Raw genomic sequence first — 22457 nt, 5'->3', positions numbered from 1 at the left:
CAAAACTAAACCAATTTAAAAACATCCTTCACTTATCACCTCGAAACCGTCGTTCCAAAACTGAGCGTTTTTAAGATTGTTTTTGCCGCGCACCATCACTATGTAGAACTAGCTGCCCACTGAAGTATTTCCAAACCAATTCGACTGAGAGTCCTTCAATAAAACAGCGTACCAATTTTTAAAAGCCCGGCAACGGATGCCCTCTGGCATTGAGAGTGTCCATGGGCCGCGGTATCACTTAATATCAGCCTCCTGCTCGTTTGCAACCGTTTTATATAAAAAAAAACTTCCGATTGCTACATTATCCCTAAGTAACATAGGCTACATTTATTCATAAAATATTTCCGAAGCCGAGAAAGGCTATATTACTAAAAATAAATGTTTAATCTTTATGGACAGTGAATAATGAACTTGACAGTGATAATATTATTGCCTGCGGGAAGGTGGGCGCATTCCGTACTATAAATACAGTCTCCCTTCGCTAGACTTTATTAATACTTTACTGAGCGATGAAGATTATGGATTTAAGTGTATGCTCTTTTATATATTATGTTTAACAATATGAACAGGAATTTAAATTTAAAAAAAACCGAACAAGTTTTCAAATCAGATTTTCCATATCGGATCGAACATGTTAGTCAATGATCGAATATTAAAGAAAGTGAAAACTAATATTTTCATATAAATCAATGTTTTGTTAGCCTTTTTTTATTTAACTATTTTGTTACCTGTTTAAACAAAAAAATATTACCTGTGAAAACTAGGCCCAGTTAGCGCAACAAACATATTTTAAACAATCTGAATAGCCACTATATTTCAAAAAAACAATGTATTATTTTAAGACAAAAATTTCATATTACATTATTTACACAAAAATAAGTAATTATTTCTTATACTAACAAATAATTTACTCGAAACTAGATATGGAAATGTGTTAAAAAGTGGCCGACAAAAACTTCACAATAACCATACTTATATATATTGTCTCTGGTTTGTTGTGCAACTATTAGACTAACAATCATTCAATCAGTCTTTAACGCCTATGATACGTTAATAAATGACAATGGACTTTTATTACAAATGTATTAGTATAATTTATAGTTGTCATTTAACTAAAGCAATATCGACGCTGAAAGCTCTCTATAATCGTTACCAGAAGTTGTCAGTACTAAATCGAAACTTTACAAAGCTTAAAACTTTTGCTTTGCATCTCCGTCGACTGTCATTTATATTTGCATTTTTTTCCATATTCATAAAGAAGAGATGTAGTTTTAATCGCTGTAATATCAACTTTCTTGATTTCATTATTTTTACTTTGGATGAGTTTTCTAGACTAAAATTGAGGCATTGATATTATTTCCGTATTTCAAAACGAATGTTTTTTTTGATATTTTTAACACTCACACAATACTGACATTAGCATCCTGTACCTATGGGTACGCGTAAACATAAACTTATATTTTTCTATATTTTACTAATTGCGTCCGCCATTATTAGCCGTGCATAAAATTATTTTTTTATAATATTTCACATTATTATATAAAGGGAAGGAAATAAAAGTTATCATTAAAAGTATCTGGTGAGTGAGTTAGGCTTTCGACGCACTTAATCTTATTCATAAAGCCCCATTCAAAAAGGAATATTTTGTCTTGCTTGTTTATTTGAAAAGTAACCTGAGAGTGATAAGCACGGTCAAAAAGTATTTAAGGTTTTTAAGTGTGTATGTGTGCACACACATAAGGAAAAGGTTGACAAACACTAACGCATACCTGAGTGGCTCTGTAGATATTATTCATTGAAATAAATCAGTATAATTGCACCGATTACGGTACTCATCCGTCTCTTTTCATAACCGCGCAAATAATATTTGACAAAAAGAGAATACTTAAGATAATTGACTTCGTTTTTAAACTACTTAATTCACTTTGTGCTATAGTACACAGATTGACATAGACATAGACATAACATTTATTACTAACAAAACACACACACAAAAACACAAAAAATAACAACAATAAAAAAATAAAAATAATTAAAGAGAATAATAATAGACAAATAACAATTTCTTTAAAAAGAAAAAGGTTTTATTGTGTAATGCGTGTGTGCAGTGGTTGTAATTGGTACTTGTATAATCTCTGTATAAAGCAGAGATTTGAATATCAACTTTCCAATATCACAGATTTCCATAGCATGTGAAAATAGCCTCTCACCTGTAACATCACAATGAATAGCACTTTTACGATACGAGAAATCTTTGAAGCACGATTATAGTTTCTACGAATCGATCCAATCTAAACATTAGTAAACAACAATTCATGAATTAATTTTTAACCCTATTCTTACGAAGCTACAGTAGATACAAAACAACAGATTATGTACTGAAAGAAATAATAATATACCGCAAATATAAGGCATACCAATTATACTTCATACATAAGATAAACACTTTTTGAACGGATTAAAGCTATGTATTATTATTACACCGTGGTCACCGTGACCACGCACGCTGAAAAGCACGCGAAACGTCGGTAAAATTTAGATTTATGTAAATAATTATAAGCTTTAATCCGTTCAAAAAGTGTTTTTCTTAATGTGTAAAAGATATTTTAACAAACGACAATACTATACTTCATACTTACCGGATACGACTGTATTCATGTTGAGAACGTAATATTGAATACTATCCCAAAATATGACTTTCGTTAAAATTCACTTTTTTCATTTAGTCTGTTCTTTATTTACATTTGAAACTCTTTCTGGAACTATTCATTATATTGTTTACTTCACTCCTTGTACTACCTACTTGTACTTAATTAATATCTAAATAAAACATTAAAATTAATTTCTCTTTAGAAACTTATATTCCCTATAGACCGGAACTAATACGATTGCCCTAATGATCAAAGTCACACACCTTCGTGACTGAATGCATTTTGATAACGTTTCTACGTCTCCCTGCAAAAACCGTTTCGTGAATAAGAACGCCCACGCAATAATGTTGTCAAAAACCGCTATTGCTTAGAACTATTCGAATCGCATAGTTTGCATAACGAAATGTAACACGGAATTTCCCGCGGCATCTTTGGCCTCCAATTCAATAGACAACTCAGAGCGTTCCATTTTTGAATTTACTTTTAATCGTTTACATTATCTGTGGTTTTAGTTAGTTTTTATTTTATGAAACTAGTCTGGCCAAACATATTACATAAAAACTTTTTTTTTTCAACTTTTTAATTACATAATATATTGAATTTGGAACATGTATTTGAAAAACGTCTTGCGAATTTGCGCCATTTCACATATGATTTCGTGTTTATTATCAAATTACAATATCGAATGGGGTGTTAAAGAAAATAGGATTGCAGTGATCGCCTTGCACAAAGTGGGTATGGAGCCGTCGGTCATATTCCAGACACTTCCAAAGCTTGGTATCAGCAGTATGTCCCGCTAGGACTCTGTCGCGTATTATAAGACAAGAACAGAAATATTCTCTTTATCGATAAAAAAAAATTCACGATTGAAGCACACTACAGATACTAAAATGATATTGTGTACACTAAAAATTTCCCTTGGAAACAGTGCGTAAATTCATAGATGGCAAAACAGATTAAAGGATTCTATTTTTCTGATACTAATAAATATGTAAGTTTACATTTGATAAGATCACATTACTTGGTTACAAAAAAATAGGAGGAAAACATCTTGCACCACCGCTCGAATAAGAAATTTTGTAACGCATGTGATGCTATGGTATACCGGAGCAATCTTGATTGAATTAAAAATCTTTTGGGTTACTTGAAAATGAAATTTCTTAACGAATTTAATTCAGGGTAAGATTTCTGCTATAAATTCTACCTACTAAATGTAGATAGATTTATAATTATTTACAAGCTCCATCTCCTAAATTAGTATGTACTTACATGCCTATAAATGAAATATCAATCAAAACATATTTTCCGATTACAATATTCACTATAATTAATTTAAATCAAATAAATTTACGTAATTTATATATATTATACATATATTATACGTAAAAGGTACTCCCGGTCCAGTGCCACTTTCCGCCTATCGCTAGCTTTCAGCTGCAGTAGATATTCTAATCTGCTGATCCAGCGGTGACCCAGCTGGAACAGTGCCTGGCATTTTGGGTCACAGAGCCAGTGGAGGGAGTGTGTCTGTAATTCGAAAAAAATAATGGTCCATTTGATAATTGTTTTTTATCATTATATTCCTAATTATCACTTATCATATATAATTACATCTGCTATAGAAGAATAAGACGATACTTAAAGCCAGAAACCATTATACTCTAATATAAATTACCATCATAAATTGTAGGAGTTTTAAAGTGTCTTGTAGATAAAAAGTATTCTTGGCTTAAGTTCATAAGTTAAGATGGCATTTGTTTCATTGTAAGATTGTTACTCTAAAAACTTTACACTTCATTTTATAAAGAGGATGTATATATATTATTTTTAAACAAACATCATTTAATTATGATACAAAGGTAAACATGATAAAAATCATGGAAAACAAAATCAGAGCCTTCAAACAATTTGAATAATAAAAAAATGTGAATAAAAAATTTGGTAAATTTGTTGAGTCACGGCCTTAAAACATTTATTTTACAAATCATTATAATGTTTTTATTATTATGGGATTAATGAGCATGCGCCACCATATTATTACATGGTACACCATTGCCGACTGATGGAAATATGTTGAAAAAAATTTGAAGCTGTTTGGTGAAGCCGTGGTTTGACAAATTTACCTAAAATTTTTAGACTTTTAAATCTATAGTGAAAATAACGAGAGATATCCATAAAATGTTAACTTAGATTAACTCATCGCCTATCAACACCTGTTTAAGGTTACTTTTTCATAAATACTAAATTATGAAATAAAATTAATCTTAATCTAATTTGCCATAACAACAGATTTTGTAACGTACCTACTAGTACTAACAACGTACATGTGCTACTTTTGACCATTACACAGATTAGCAAAATCTGTTTAGTAATCAAATCGATTAATACGTTCAGTGGACTGTGGGGTATTGGTAATATGGTCATTCTTTCCCCATTACAATATTATACTGGATTCTACAGCATTTATTTGTAATAATGTCCACTTAATATTTCTTTTTTTTATAGATTATATAACCACGACAAAATTGATTTTTAAGTTAAAACCGGGGCATAACTAATACAATTATTTATAATAGCATTATCGATTTACACATAGAAAACATTCCCAGTAACTGTTCTTCAAGTCTCATTACTAACGTAAAAATATTATTCATAACCTAGATTACGAACATTGAAGGAATGAAATTCGCGCTGAATACAGTGAGTCCATTGTTCCTAATCGCTATTATTCAAGGTAATCGAGAATGTACTAGAACGGAGGCTGTTTCTCAAAGAATACACCATTAAGCGCTTATCAGTTTTCTGAGAATATCGGCCATCAGTGATCAACGTCATCATTAAACATAAACCGATTTATCATATTATGGCTTCTAAGCGTGTTGGAATAGTTTTATTATGATCTATTTTTAGTTGACGTAAAATCATATTTACTTATGTCTGTGGTGCGCGTAAAATCATCGCTTTATTTTTAAAAAGTTCTTGGGGTGATTCAGCTACCGTTTTCGTAGTTCATTATAGCTTTTAATGTACTTTCAACTGTAAACAATAAGTTTTTATCTGTTTCTGATCTGATTAATAACCCGATAACAATTTTATATAAGTTCTACTTTTACATATTCACTCAAATTATATACAAGATATATATATAATCCTAACCCAAAATAAAAAATCTCAAGATCACTGTTAAGTCTCACGCTAATATATAAACTGACATTTATTTTCAGATAAAGATCATCGCAATAAGCGTGCGTCATCGGATGAGTGGCGCAATGCGGGCCGCGGAGCCCTTGTGAGGTCCACCCTCGCAATGGGCTCCAATATCAGCCAGCACTCTGCCAAGGGTCTGAAGGGACGCCGCGCACGATCCAGCGGTGATCTTTGTAATGGCGAGACGAAAAGTCAGTCAGAATCCTCAGTATGCGGCTCGGTTGTCGGCGATGTTATGGCCTGGAATAGGTCCTTGCCAAACCATCTCGATGGAAACAGACACCTAGCCGACTACAGTCGTGTGAATAATAACTATGGAGAGTTCGCGACGTATAGGTGCCATCCGAAGGGTGGACGAGGACTTCGCTACAGGATTTCTAAGTCTGGTTAGTAATTATAGATGAATTAATTAATATGTATGTATGTACATTGTTCCCACAATCGAAAAACGTGCAAGAAAATTATTAGTCCAACATAATATTGAAGTATGGTTTACGTTTGATTTTAGACTTAAAATGTACCAAAAAGAAAACTGTCTTAAGTACCTCTCAGCTCGTGTTCCAAATAGCTGGATTAAAAGATTTTCATGGAACCCGTTTAAAAATAAAATTTGTGTAAAACATTTTGCCAATTTTGAATTTCTTTAAAAGCATTCACGAAACGTGTCGCATGAAAAGAATAAAAGCAAGCAGTTTACTCTAAATCCCATTCCGCAACTCGAGTACTATAAACTTTAAACTGCCAAGTTTTCCGTCTAGGTACTGTGAGCATCTAAGTGCTATTCCCAAGTATGCGGAGGCAAAACCATTTTAAAGCCGATTAAAACCCATTGTGACACCAAGGATGAGGTTGATGTAATACTCGGTATAATTCATGAATAAAAACGTTACTCGGTTTACCTAAGATTTTTTAATATACGCTACGCTATACGAACCAATGAACGTGGTGACTGTGGCACTAAGCCATTCATTTATCTATTAAGATAGTGGTCTGTGTTTGATTGTGACCTTTTCATTATTTATTACTATGTTTCTTGCCACTGTTCATTCAGCAAAAAAATTATGGCGACAATATTACTTTGCGAATAATGTATTGGGGCTCCAAAACTTTGTCTCGAAATGTTATAAACAACCAAGTTCAAAACTTTACGACAAATTCGGAAAGACTTACACAATGTATCTTTTGACTAAAAGTTTTCAATAAAAAATAAATTTACTTATTACAATCACGTCTGTCTTCTTTCAAATCTTCTTTTTGATCATTTTTCTTCTACCTCGTAATTAGCTACTGCTTATATATATTAATTGTGAGTCAATTAACCTTTGGCAGAGCTTTTACACGTCTGTTTATACATATTATTATTTATATTTTTTTCTTAATTTTAGTTATAGTTGCATGTTATTTTGAGTTTTTTTCGTTAATTAATTATGCACTTCTTGTACTTTACCCTCTGTAGGTGTTTCTTTTTTTTATTGTCCCATATTAGGGTTGCCTGGAAGAAATCGATTGTTAGCGATATGGCCGGGTGTTGCCTAATATCTTATGTAACCTACATACATTTTGTTTTTTTTTGTATAATTATGTATATTATGGTAACGTAGTATAAATTAATAAATTTGTGAAAGGAAAAGCGGCCATAATTATAAATATGAAAAAAAACAATTGTTATGTTTTGATGTGGAGATTACACAACTAATCACCCATTTATGTGAAGTATGTCTGAGTTGACATCTAGAAGCATCTATGTCTATATACATACTTAACTATATATTCTAAACAAAAACATTGAATTTATTTATAAGCACTGAATTTCGTCGCCATAAAAGTCCTTCAAAAGTTTTATTTATTTCGTTACTGAGGCTAGATGAAATCTTTCGTCCTATGTCTTGTGAATGTATTTGTGTGTTCCGTTCCATGAATGTGTAAAGCACCAAATATACAACAATTACATAAAAGATAACTACTACAGCCTAATCTCTCAACAAAACCATTTTCTTGCTTCTCCGTCCATTTATTTTAAGATAAGAGATACACAAGAAGTATATCCTCAAGCAAAAATATAATTCCCTTAAAAGCATCCAGAGTTTTTGCGAGATTAAATTCACAAAGGCTACTACAAATCAAGCCATGTCGGTAAGTAAAGATTGCATTAACAAGGCATTAGTGAGATTAGCAAATAATCTTCTTAAAGACTGTACAACCTTATCGTACTGTAACGATGGCCAAAAGGAAAAGATCGTTGGAGTTTTCCGAAATTATTTTTACTTCTTTTTTTATAGAACAGATGTGAGTCTCCTGCCCGTGTGGTGCACACGTTAAAGTGAAGTTAAGCGATGACTCTCAACGGCAGAGGGCTCGTGAGTGCGTTGCCGGCCTTTAAAGAATTGGTACGCTCTCTTCTAGACCCTAAGTTGACTTCTTTATATATTTTAAAAACACTTTGCTTACTTTACGTTACAAAGCGTTAAACGGTATAATTCTAAAGTAAACATATACTGTGACTAAAATTAAATATACAAATACTCTATACGAACTGAATTTTCAGAATTTTCTGAATACCGGAAAAATTTATAAACTTAAATATTGATATCTGTTAAAAAGACTTTCATATTGGACGTTAGTAATTCATTATTTTCATTTAAATCTTTAAATAAATGTTTTTCCTAGGCACATTTGTAAAACCCATATATTCGTTTTCGTCTCTTAATACTTACAGCGGCCGTTTATTAAGAGTTTGTGTTAGTAAATGAGAACTCGGAGTACATTTTAGCATTCAACTGAGCCATGATGAGGCATCCCTCGCTCGAAATGCAATCCGAAGTGGTTTTTTGGCCAGCGCGCATGCAACGAACTCAATTCTTTTTAATGTTTTTAGTAACCTAATTTTTAATCCGCTGTTTTCATTTCTCGTAAAAGGGATTATACTCGCCATCGCTTTTTCAATTAGATTTTGTGGTTTACATCATATAAAGTCCAAAAATTTATTATAATATAAGTAATTCAAAAACTACATACTAGTACATTGTATAACTATTAAAAAAACATCTTAACTTCGTCTCAGCCTTCCCAAACCAGTCGCAAGATAGTTTGGTGTGGAACTAAGGAAACGTTTAAGCAGATAATTCATACGCAGAATTGGTGACTGCAGGCGGAGGACTTTGTGAACTCCACTCATGGTGTTGTTTAAAATTAGTGGAGCTCGGTAGCTCAGTTGATAGGACATGTGCGTGCTATGTGCGAGGTTAGTTTCCTATAACATCTAATGAAATGTTTGTTGACCTGTTTAAGAATGGGTGTACCATTCGTTTAATGCTTATTAAGCGATGTCTTAGTGGAGCAATAATAAACACTATTGGTGAAGTTCTTTCATTGTTTCAATAACTTACGTTGTAAAACGGTTAGGTTAAGCTATTTTCAATGCACAAACATCTAATATTGTCATACGTATAATATAGGTTCTTCATTTATCATTTTACAAGTAGCTCTCTCGCTAGTTTCTCTGTGACAAATCGTTTTGGAGTGAATAATTTTTGTCTTGATCAATAATTGAGTCAATATCCTAAATCGAATTGTAGAAATATTTTTTAGGATCTTTACATTTAATTGAGTATTTTGTTTTACAAAGAGGTTTAATGTAATAGAATAGTAAAGTTTAATAAGTAAATATTATGTAAATTCCTTATTAAAAATATCATGTTATTTTCCTTCAGAAATACCATTGTTTCATATTATATAAGAATCACACGCTGCGCCAAGTTTGGTTAGGGGTTAGTAAAAGTTAGCGATGACGTCACAACTGCGCTCAAATGCTATGTCGGGTCAAGGACGACCGCCCGAGAGCCGATACATTTATAAAATTAGCTATCGAGACAAAACTGAAGAAAAAAATATCCCGAATTAGATAATCACTTTCTGAAAACAAATCTATACTTTATTATATTATACGACGAAATAGTACTTATTTTATATATTAATTTCCCATAATCCCCCTGACTCTTGGAGTTCGGAACCTTTTTTATACACATATTCTGTACTAATATAAATGTAAAGATATATATATATGTATATATATAACTATTCCTATTCTATATTCATGGGCGAGTGGGGGCCCGTCGTCTCGCCTCCGGAACGCTCTTGTTACAGTAAGTGACGCATTTCACTATCTTACTGCAGAAATCTTCCAGTTCGGATCTGTAGCTCCTTAATATTTCGGGTACATGCTCAGTAATTACCACACGGAAAAAGTACTTGAGCAATACTGTACTAAAGGGCTATTATATGTATGTACACGCATCCGTAACGCAGAAATCTCGCTACGATATTCGGCGATTTTTTCTTTCTGGAGCAAAAAGATTTCAAAGACAATATTAACGAAACAAGTTGTTATCCTGAAAATAGTAGTACATATATATAATGTAGTAGGAATATCGTGCTAGGTTTTAATTTTGATGGTTATATTTTACGTTGTAAGACCAATTTCATAAACTGGTATCTAAAATGCCAGTTGGATAGTGTTTTTTCGTACGAAAATATTTTGAAAATAATTAAAAAATTAAATGTCTTTTTTTCCTTTTTCGCATAATTAACTAAACCTATAATTTAAACTTATAAAAGAAAATCTTTCTCATTAAAGTCCAATTGTGTTATTAAACTAACAGACGAAGCCGTTCGTTATAGTATAACTTTAGTTGCAATGTAAAAATGTTGCCTATCCCCGTTAAGAGCCAATATAAATTGCAATTCCCGTATCTGATTTTTGAGGTTGTAATTAGACCGACGTTCTTACAAATGAACTAGGAAAATACATTTAAAAAATCCTTGATTACGAAAATTAGTTTCACATAGCCGTTCGAGGGAGACATAAGATTAAATTCTTTCACACACCCTTGCACATATTCACATACCCATAATCACGCATGCTTCAGTTTTATTTTGTTTGTTTAGTTTAGTCATAGTATATAGTAATCTTTATATTTTCTACCCGAGATGGAGGGCTGATAACCAATTACCACAGAAGTACTATGGTAAATCTGTAAAATACAATATTTTGAAGAAGCGAACAAACTTTATTATTATTATATATGGCTTGCCGCGATCAATATGGGTTTACTTACAACGTGAAGTGATAAATCGCCTCTCTAACGTTAGGCAGATATAAATAAGCAACAAACAAAATAAAAATACAGTTAAATATAAAATGTTTAAGTAAAATGGCTTAATTAAATACTATATCGTATTCTAAATCTACTCTGAACCTTCGTCATATGAAACGTAGAGAAAATGTGGATTAAACAATTAGATTTTATTTTTATAGAACAGACAAAAGGCTAACCTGCGTCAGTACTCTGTAATGCACTTCATGTCTTGTATAGTTTGCGACATCGGGACTAAGGATATTCGAAGAACTTTTTGTACGTGGTTAGAAGATAGTTGGGATTACTGCTGAGAGTTAGAGAATATAATGTTAAGTAATCCAATCGCCCAGTACAATAAGTACTAGAAGGTTATAAATTCATTACCTGTACATAGTGATAACAAAAAACACAAAAAAATTTTTAACTTCCTTGTGTTCCCTGTTGTTGGCTTCCTGTTCCATTTATGCTAGCAGCATTTCCTCCTAGCGAAACAAAGGTCACAGTCAAACTATTTCTTTACAGTTTAGTTTAATAAGTTTTTTAGCATTAATTAAAGAATGAGGAATTTTGACCGAGCATTTATATACGAACAAAAAATATTGTCAATCATTAATCAATTCACTACAGTAGCGTGAGTTCTGACGTCAAACACTCGTTGACGTAGTTAGACGTCATAACCTATTTATGTCATAAATAAATTATAAATAGGTTAATGTACAATAATTATGACGGAGTCATAATGTTATAAATATCGTAGCCCAATCGTAATGTTAGTGGTATATTTAGTACTGGCCAGTAAAAATTGGTCACATCATTGGCAAGTGAAGAACGTAAACAAACTCACATCATGAGGCCATAGATTAGACTTCAGTTCCGTGAAAAAGTAAAAACAAAGTACTAAAATTTAAAAAAACAACACCTTTAGAAGTTAAGTAGGTTTTTTTGTGTCATATTATAATATGCCATCTCTGTCTATCGACATGGATCATGGATATCATAGATTTTTTTGGGATGTAAACCAGAAACGGCCTTAACTAATAATAATAATAATCTTAACTAATAAAATATTTATTTATTTAATTTTATTTTTAAATATGACTAAGTAACGATTAACATACAAATATAATATTTACAATATTTCCAAGGATTGTTGATCAACAGGATTTTTGTAGAAAAAAATATAATTATTAGTCGTATATATTAGCTATTATATCTTGAGTAACTCATACTTATAGTTTGTTTTAAATTTCAAGAAAGGTCATTCGCCTTAAAGAACTGCATGTAATTTCTCTTAAAAATTAAAGATAACAGTGATTGAAAGCTTAATGGAACCGAAACAAATTAAAAAAATACATTAAATAATCTATATTTTTAGCCCTATAAAACGTCATTGATATTAAAATTAAAAACATTTTAATTTGAATCAATATTTCTTATTTCTATTGAATGGTTTTGTATTGCCTATAATCTTGGATATGAACATCATATTCGATTATAACTAAATCCGAATCATTTATCACCTCAATTAACCAGAAAATTCTGCGGACGAAGCATCTTTGCATACACAAAAAAATTACACCTTGAACTGGTTCTCCGGATTATTTGAAGTTTTTTATTTTTTCTAAATACAGAAAAATACGTGACTGTGGAACACAAATTGGTCACAATTTCTCCGTCCACCGAAGCGTCGACATACATTACAATAATGTAATAATACTTAATTAAATTCAACTACTACAATTACTGCTTTTTTTAAATTAAATAATATAAAATAGATAATAGATATTTTGTAGAATATTTTAAATTATATTTTTTCACTAACAGTACTATCTTGTTTGATCCAGTGAATAATTTAACTTGGAAACTTTAAATAAGGTAACTTTTCAATTTAAAAAGTAAAAACATTCGTTAAACATTTAATTCCATACAAAAATAGCTTTACTGATCAGTAATCAGTAGTGATGAGGAATCCGTAGAATATAGAGTGCTAATAGGAATTAGCACTATATTTTTACTACAAAACTGAGCGCATTACAAACACTTATAAAGATAAACAGTTTCTGATTAAATATTTTACGCGATTCGCTTCGTTTCTTTCATATATGCTTTTAATTATTTGCAATTCAATTCGCGTTCTATAAACCATAGATGGAATTTTTTAACACGACTTTAAAACGATTATCTCGATGATTAAGAGAAATGTGAAACGTGAAACCTATAAAATTTTTGGCTGCTGTGCGGTAATTATTTAAAACCCATTTATTAATCTACTCGTCATATTTAAATATAAAATTATTTTACATTCAGTGACGTATACAATTATATGACTAATTTACTTATCTTTATTTCTTGCCCCACAGAGTTTGGTTTAAACAAACGCTTCTGTTTGAAAGAGTGTAGTCATTATTTTGTAGAATATCAAATATGGCTTCAAAAAATATTGTACAAAGCGATATTTAGCTATCCACATTTATCATTTTATATAAAAATTCGGTCAGTTTTGTCTGAGTTTTACTTATTTATATACCTATCATATCTTCTAAGTCTTAGTTGTGTAATGTTTTAAATTTTAGGCAAGTTGGTCATCGTCAATTTTCTATTGATGGTGTAACCATAAGTAACATTTTCTATGAATCATAAAATTCTTTGGGTATTTAACGCCTATTATGAATTACTTTGTTGTAACCTTTAATTATAACTATTTTTATGTCCCTTGAAGAAATAGTTGTAAAATATAGCTTTAATGATAAAAACAACCTCCAGTTCCAAACTGAAATCTTTGTGTACGTTATTTTAATTTATTACAGCACGTCATACACAACGGCAGCATATCAGTATGGTAGCCATCAAAACGTTCGGCCGCTACTATATTAAAAAAGATCAATTAATGCATAACTTCGTGAAGTCGAAGGTTTGCATCCCATGCAAGTATTTTAAAGTCGTTTAAAAATATAAGTGTCTTAAGCGATGCATGTCTTCTCTTACAAAAACTTCACTCCTATTATATCAAGCAAGTATTTTTCTACGTTGCGTGTTTATACTCAAGTAATCAACTTATATGGTATATCTTTATGAAATATGTACGGTGTGTGAATACAGTTCACTGACATTAGCCCAACAATATTTAATAATAAGCGAATTTAACAAAAATCTATATTAATATCGTGTTATAAAAAGGTTAAGTAAAGGATCTAGTGAATAAGTAATTTATAAAATTCCTTTAAAGACGCGTTATTTGAAAATATTTATATACTAAACCGAGAAATGAAAGACTTTCTCGTAATTCATACAATAATATTAAAAATTCACGTAATTTAGTCAAAATAAGCATTGATATTGATAGGCAGAAATTTCGTTTTATATTATGAATTAAACCTAATAAGGTATATGCACGTTACATAACTACTAATTGGCATTACATAAGAAATCATTTAACGTAATGACGGGACAGTCTTCAACTTCTATCAACCCAAATTTATTGTCATACTCAGAAACATTAGTCACGGAGGTTGCAACGGAACGAGAAACTAAAGATTAAAACATTTTTAGTAGAGAAAACTAAACACGAGATTAAATTTTTTACATAACTCGACCATTCTTGTGTTATTTCTTAATCGTGGTTAGTGAGAGATCGTAATCATATTGGCAGATAACTATTCGATACATATTACGATTAGTTACGGAATTCTTACGATATTAACGCCATCTATTGACCCGATGGTATTAGGAATTTTCCGCTGGATTTAATTTGTTTATTTCGTACTTCTACAGCTTACTTAAATTATATATAACAAAAAAATATACTAAAGGTATAGCCAAATATGGAATACATACGAAATACAAAAAGGTTCAAACATTTACGAAACAGAGGAAGTCAAAACTCAATAAGATATATTAACCAAGAAAACCTAGTTCGGGTGTGTTGTATGTAAGTCGGGGTTTGTACGTGAAAGTGTGTATGTGGGCTTAAATAGTGGTCATCATATATCCGGGCTGCGCGTTACTAAACTAAGATAAAACTAGTACTAAAAATAGTAAAATATTTAATGAAATATACATTGTTTTTAACTTACAATAGTGTGTAACAAGGTAGTATCGCAGAAAACTTTAATTCTCTCTAAGTGACGAAGTTTCTTTGCTGAAGATTCAATGTAAGTTCAGGATTAAAGTTTCTTACACTCTCTGAATTACTTGTATCTTGGTTCAGCTTAATTACAGGTTACATTTAACACAATTAAAAATTATCTTTACATGTACCTACCTACCTACCTACCTTATATTTCGAAAAACAGATAATTATTTCTCTCATATCTCGTGGCTTGGCAACTGTTTAAATAACGAATACCAACTACAATACATATACAATTTGTGTACTACGGTGTAACATTTTGCGTATGAAGGAAAACTATACAAAATTAATATGCGTAATTTTCCGTACGGCCAACAAACTAATGTTTAATACGCGAGAGCATATTGTATGGCTTTTCGTACAAATGGCACACGATAAAAGAAATTCTTTGTTAACTCACAATGGAGAACGTTCTACTAAACATAAAGAATTACACGGCGAAATAATATGCCCTTTTTTATGCGAGTATCACATTTAAAATACTATTTTGTCGAATTTAACGTATTTTATTAATAATTGTTTCATAGTTATTTATAGTATCTAGTTGGAATAACTGAAATTTACGTCTATACATATAGCTGCCTCTATTAAGTTGTATTTTAGTATGCCTGCCGCGCTTTTCAGTAGACAGACCTCGTAGTATTTAACTATGAATTTATTATAACGTAATAATAAATTCATAGTTAAATACTGAATAAATCCTGAGGAGTTACAGCCTGAAAATATTAGGTCTTTGTCTAAGATTTCATTTGTCAATCAAATAGGTAGTTTTGTCGTTTTAGTAAGTAATAGAAATCCTCTACAATTATAAACTCTCCTTATCCGTCAGCCAATTCGAAAAGTCCTGTCTTCTACTTTTCTCGACGCAGCAATTCCAGTATTGGAATATATATGTCCTCCTATTGCGATTTTAGCCTCAATGATGTTAGGAGGCATAAATCATTATGCCAATACGCGACTTTAAGACTTCGTAATATCATAAGAGGGTCACGATAATACCTTCCATGTATTGGGAGTTAGACCAGATCTAAGACTAAGAACTGGACGGATCACCGAATCACCCATCAGCGTAAGAGCTGTGCACCAATGGACTCTTTCTTTCTATGTGTGCATTTACCATTCGCTCGAACGGTGAAGGAAAACATAATGAGAAAACCGGCTTGGCTCAACCAAAAAATATCGCCGGCGTGTGTCAGGCACAGGAGGCTGATCACCGACTTGCTACTTACCTGTTTGCTACCTATTAGATTGACAAATGAAATCTGAGGCAAAGACCTGATGTTTTCTATACGCCTTTTTAACATTTACCTATAACTTTATGATAAAAATATATTACCCGCTCTTAATATACAATAAATTACAACGATAAAATCCGCAAACGAAAGAAAGCTTCCCTAGAACTTATTCGTTAAAGATGAAATATTTGTAATTCAAATTTTCTTTTTGGATCCTTAATCAAATTCCACTTGAAACTGATGTTTAAAAAAGGCTTCACTGGAAAGTTTCAACTTTGAAAAGAGAGCAAAACGTTGCTTCCTCGGAAAATGAATTTAATAGATTAGCTCTTGAGTGAATTTACGAAAATATTTATTCAGATATCAAACCATTGTTTTTGTTGAAATTTTGTAACATAAGAATATTGTTTTATTCATTATATATATATATATATATATAGAAAAAAAAACTTTACAGCTTAATAAACTAGAGTAGGGTGTGCTTGCGTATTTGTGTGGGCGTGTGTAACTGAAGCCTGTGTGTTAAAATCGGCTTGATTAGTCACATTAAATGTATTGTGTTTTAAGGATATCTTTTTTGAACAATAACGATATGAATTAAATAGTCTAGTGTTGTAGTGCATATATAGTGCGGGTAGCCAATTATTAGTCTATATAATAATAAATGTTTAGTATAGTAAGTACAGTGTGGACCGAATTTCCGTTATTAGACGCCCATTTGGGCCGTTGTGCGTCCTGGCTGACTAAGTCTGCCTAGCTCCTTCCAGAAGTTCAGAAATTTCTTGGACACTTCGTAGGCTTTACGGAGTGACCTCACTGCTCCGAGGATTTCTGTTCATTGTTCATTCACAGCCACGCATTCCAGGACTGTGGGTTCACTTACACGCTTAAGCCAGTAGGACAACACTAATCTTAGTTTAAATATTTATATTTATTACTTAAAAACTACTTGGTAGATTTAAATTATTTACCGTGTTTAGTACTTTATCAACTTAAAACAGTAAGTCTAGTGTATATTGCTATTACATTTTGCCAAAAGAAACAAATGCGTAAGAGAAGAAAGGTCAAGGATGCTAATAATTAAAATTAACGCGATACAAGACATTTAATTCAAAGCAATACACATTAAAATTTACAAAATGCCAAAATTGTAGAACATTCAGTTTAATTGCTTCTTTATCGCCTTGAAAAGCACTCGAAACGAATTACCTAGGAAAATATAAATAACGTGTAAAGTTCGCGTGTAGGTATATCCGGAAAAGAAGTTGTATTTGCTTATATTCCATACTTAGTAATTATAAAGCCCGTTAATTTCTTATCAATTGTCTACAATTTAGATTTATTATTTATTTTTCATTGCTATCGTTGTCGTCACTTCCTTCACTAATCAGAACCCCTTCTCGGGTAAAGCCTTCCTCAGGTGTTAAGATACCTTAATTTTGATGTTCCAGGATCCGATGCAGAACCGGTCTGGAAGCTACAGGACCCAGGCTTCGATCAAGGTTATGGATCTGAGCGTTCGCCTGAAGATGACTGTGTTCCTCCGATAACACCAGCTATTTCACTAGAAGAGTACGAAGCGGAATTGCGTGCCATATATCCATTTATTACTGATGGTAAGTTTTTACTTGTCTCATTTTGTTGAAACTTTGTATATAAATGTTCTGCGTATAGATTCAACACATTTATTTTTAAAACCGAGGAGAGATGCTATTTGCGCATTTCCTGCAGTTCAATGCTACGAGGATATGTTCTCGATTTACACCAGGCATCATCTCTACTACTGGGAGAGCCGGATAAGCAATACCCACTAAAACACTCCTCCTACATAGAGAGACTCTCAGAGTCGCTTTCGCATTCTACCAGGGCTTCGGTGGCCTATCCTTGTGACTCCCTCGAAAAGGAGTTATGGTGTTAGGAGATGGGCATCCCTTCCACTGAGTCTTCTTCCCATTTCAGCTCGTAGTGGAGTTGTATGTCCTAGGTACGAAGAAATAAATTAAAAGAAAGTTCTTATCCCGTTACCAATAGTGTATTAATAACGTTCATATACTGAAATGCAAAAATCTCTACCCTACTTAAATATAAATGATAAAAAGCGTCCTCACCCATAAAAGACTTAATCGGAAAATATACATTATAAATACAATCAGATTACAATACACGAAAAGACAAAGACATAAAAAGGGCGATATTTAAATTCCAATCGTTTCTACGGTGAATTGAATTCATAAAACACTTGGCATAAATACTTTAAGATCAATACATTTTGCCTTTCCTACCAACTTTGAGAAATTCAAAATCATAAAGATTTATTTGTTTTGCCGTAAAATGTTTAACGGGTGATTCAGCTGTTTTCCCCGAATTGCGAAATGTTACGAGATACTGTTATGACACGATTGTTTAAGCTGTGACCTGACCACGTTTGTTTTGTAAGTGTAATTTCATGATTCCATCCTTTTTATAAAGAAGTCCATATGGTTAATTTTATGTAAGTTACAATTTTGCCCTAAATATTATTTTTAAAAAGGGCACATGCAGTCCATTGCAATGACCCATGTAACCGCCAGCATACTCTGTAAGGGCTCCCCCGCATGCGCTTTACCAGAGATACAGCTCGCTTGCGCATCGTGGCGAAACAACACCACACCCTTGTCCACAACTGCTCTACCAAACATTGTAGACGCATTGCAATAGCGGGGCAGTCCTATCGACATCCTGAACGTACTATTGAACTGAACTGAACTTTTTTTATAGCAAAATACATGCTAAGCGGTAATAGGTATTGTATGGGCCCTTTTAGGGTAAAAGCCTCCTCCATATTTTTCCATTCCTCTTTCTCTCAATGCATTGTTCAGGTCCAATTGTCTACTTATACTGCGTTAAAACTGCATAATTTTAATTATTGTGACTTAAAGCACCTTTCTTATTTTTAGTATTGTCCTGTACTTTTATTTACATATGTAATGGTTTTTCTTAATTTATATATAAATACCTTTTTGAGTACCGCTAGAAAAATAATGGTTAAGTAGAAAGTTTTGAATATAATTTCACACATATATATATTTTAATATTATCTGTGTCATAAGTCCTCAACGACTATAAAGGTCCCACAATGTTCCATTACAATAGGTCAAGACGTCGAGATGCCATTAAGGCTAGTCTCGTCTAGACTTTTTGAATGATGTATGAACATCTGCAGTCTCACTGCAACTTGCGTAATTGGATGAGAAAATTCGTTCAGGTTCAACTGAAACCCTAGAAATTTTCTAAAGCGAAATATATCGCTAACGAACACATTGAACTGCAATCTGATTATTTTTGCTATTGGAAATGATTTTAGAAAATTCTCGAAGGTAAAATAATAATTTAGGACAGAGTCGTTTTAATTGTTTTCTACCGTCGGTATTTTTCAATTAAAGCAGTTATGTTCAGAGAATTTTAGAAACGAATTGAACGAACGAAAACGTATACTTTTTATTATTTGTGAATTTTGTGTTTAATCCGCCTAAATTTCTCATAGTTGGATTGTCATCGTTAGTAAGTGTTTCGTAGATTTGTAGGAATATCATTAGCACATTCATAAGTGTAGAAAAGGCCAGCTACGCACTTGCGAGCCTTCTGGTAATGTGAGTGTCTATAAGCGGCGGTATCACTTAACATCAGGTGAGCCTTCTGCCCGTTTGCCTCGTTATATAAAAAATATCTATACGTCATGAAAAATTGCGAATATTTGTCCTGCATCGTTAGTATTAAAAAGCCTTCCAAGTCATGGCTCTAAAGTAACATTTCCCAGTTCCTTTTGACGTCCAGATGTCACTATATAAATAGGAAATAAGTTTCGCAGCTCTTGAACTTCCTCAATATTTTTCTTTATGGTTTATATGGTGGTTGGCGTTTATGGTTAATCCTCAGCACGTGTTCTAATAAAAATTATAAATATAAATGAGATTTTAATCGCCTAGCCCAACATATTTTTTTATATATTTCACAAACACCTATTATTCAACTTTTACTTAATAATTTTGATAGAACAGAAACTGCTCTACGTAAACTATTTAAATAGTGGTCCAAAATGAGTTTTAATTGTTCCGACGCTCTGGGACGGACAGAATTAGAACATTGTATTTTATCACAACTATTATGCTTATTTTATCGTAAATAAAGTTCGGCTTACAATTGTTATCCATTATGAAGTACTATAAATTTCGTTTTGGTTGTTACCTACAATTTTAGTAGTTTCAATTAATCTTAACTCAGTGGGAGAAAAATCAAAGTCGATAATGAGTACTTTAGTATGAAGGTACCAGATTAAAAAATAATATATTAAATACATATTGAATTATAGCAACTATGACAACAGTGAATATAACCCTGATACTTTTTTTAATATTTAAACAAAGACCTTTTATCCACACTTAATAACAACAGTGTTAAGGGCCATCCAAAAGCGTTTGTTTAAGGCTTTAAGATGGACATGTATGTATAGAAATTACATTTAAAAGAAATGTAAGCAGCTCATGAGTACAGGTTTTAAGTGACATGAGTAGTTATAATGGATAATAAGTTTATTTTAGTTATTTGCTTAGCTGCTTTGAAAGATAAAAGAATTCATAATTAATACAATAGTAATAACTAATAAAGTATCAATAAGATAGAAATACGTCATTCAAGTTTCTTATATAACCTATAATAAACTATTATTACCTACCTACCTACCTGTCTACCTCAAAAATAAGCAATACTTGTTGGACCATACAGACTTAAGAGAATCGGGGACGTGCTTAGAAAATTTTATAACTTTTAATTAAGTTTTATTCAAATATTATCAAATTTTATCTAAAAAATCGGTATAAATCTGTGACAACCTGTCAAAAAACTTAAGTATTGACTAATTAGTTCTACTTTTAGCATACAATACATTAATATTTATGACTTAGAGTGGCTGAATCAATAATATACGTGGGTAACACTGAAAATGGTTAGAACTGGCCAGTTAGAAACATTGCTAATGAAAACTTTTTTTGAATTTCAATTTTAGAACTCTTTGGGAACTTAATGTAGTATATTGCATTCACTTGTCATTTGTTTTTGTGAATTGGCAGCAAATCTATAACTCATGTTTCACGTGTAAATGAACGCGAGAAAATTTTCGGTCAATGATTTATTATGACTTCTGTTGTGTTTAACGAGTTTAAGCGTGGACGTAGTAATCTCAATGATGATCCGCGTGAGGGACGTCCTTTAACAGCGACTACTGAACATAACATCAGTGCTGTGCGACGCATGATAGAGGAAGAGAAGAGAGTGCCCGTTAGACGGGCAAGTCTAGACATTGGTATGAGTTAAGTTCAACAATATTACATGAACGTTTAGGCGTCAAGAAGCTATGTACCAGATGAATTCCCCATACTTTAACCGACGACCAGAAACACCTTCGCATGGACTGGTGAATATTTGACTATGGCAGGTGTCGAGACGATGAGTCATCCGCCATACAGTCCTGACCTGTGACTTTCATTTATACCAAAGAACTAAAGATAAAATTCGAGGTATTCTCTTTACAAGCCCTGAAGATGCGGTGAAAGGGTACGAAAATGCCATAGAAGAGACCCCTAAGGAAGAATTGGCCCACTGCTTTTCTCAGTGATTTCATCCAACGCGACGATGTGTAGTGAGGAACGGAGATTACTTCGAAAAGAATTAAAGTATTGGCAACTTTCTACATTTAGCCGTTTTTCATTTTCTAAACACTTTCAGTGTTACCTAGGTATTTAACACAACAGAACAGAACTAACTAAAATTAACTTTCTGAAACTGAAAAAAAAAGATTAATCGAATGTTAAATATATATATTTTTTTAATTCTAATCATTTACTAATTGAATCGCGAGAAGCATAATTTATATCCAATTTTTTAACTATTATCGGACCTGTCGATATTGCAACTAAAAAATATGCCATTAAGACACTATGATGATTTCTCTACATAAATTTTAATATTAAACTTCCAGATGTTTTTGTTTCTTGTGAAATTCCCCTTTTTAAAGTCGTTTAAAATCAGTTACAATCAATAGACAAACAACTATCGATAAAATCAG

The 22457-nt window shown here is 32.0% G+C and overlaps 1 protein-coding gene across 2 annotated transcripts in view; it reads left to right on the top strand.

Annotated features, from left to right (window-relative positions):
- The window catches only part of LOC123717042, a 61388-nt gene that overhangs the window by 8776 nt on the left and 30155 nt on the right, over positions 1-22457 (top strand). For both annotated transcript variants that reach the window (XM_045672799.1, XM_045672798.1), the window contains exons 2-3: positions 5876-6244; positions 17809-17973. In XM_045672799.1, the coding sequence (XP_045528755.1) occupies positions 5876-6244; positions 17809-17973 (534 nt within the window). The remainder of the gene's footprint in view (positions 1-5875; positions 6245-17808; positions 17974-22457) is intronic.

This window comes from Pieris brassicae, chromosome 12, assembly GCF_905147105.1.
Source record: "Pieris brassicae chromosome 12, ilPieBrab1.1, whole genome shotgun sequence".
NCBI classification, from domain to species: Eukaryota; Metazoa; Arthropoda; class Insecta; order Lepidoptera; family Pieridae; genus Pieris; species Pieris brassicae.
This window is presented reverse-complemented; position numbering and strand designations above follow the sequence as displayed.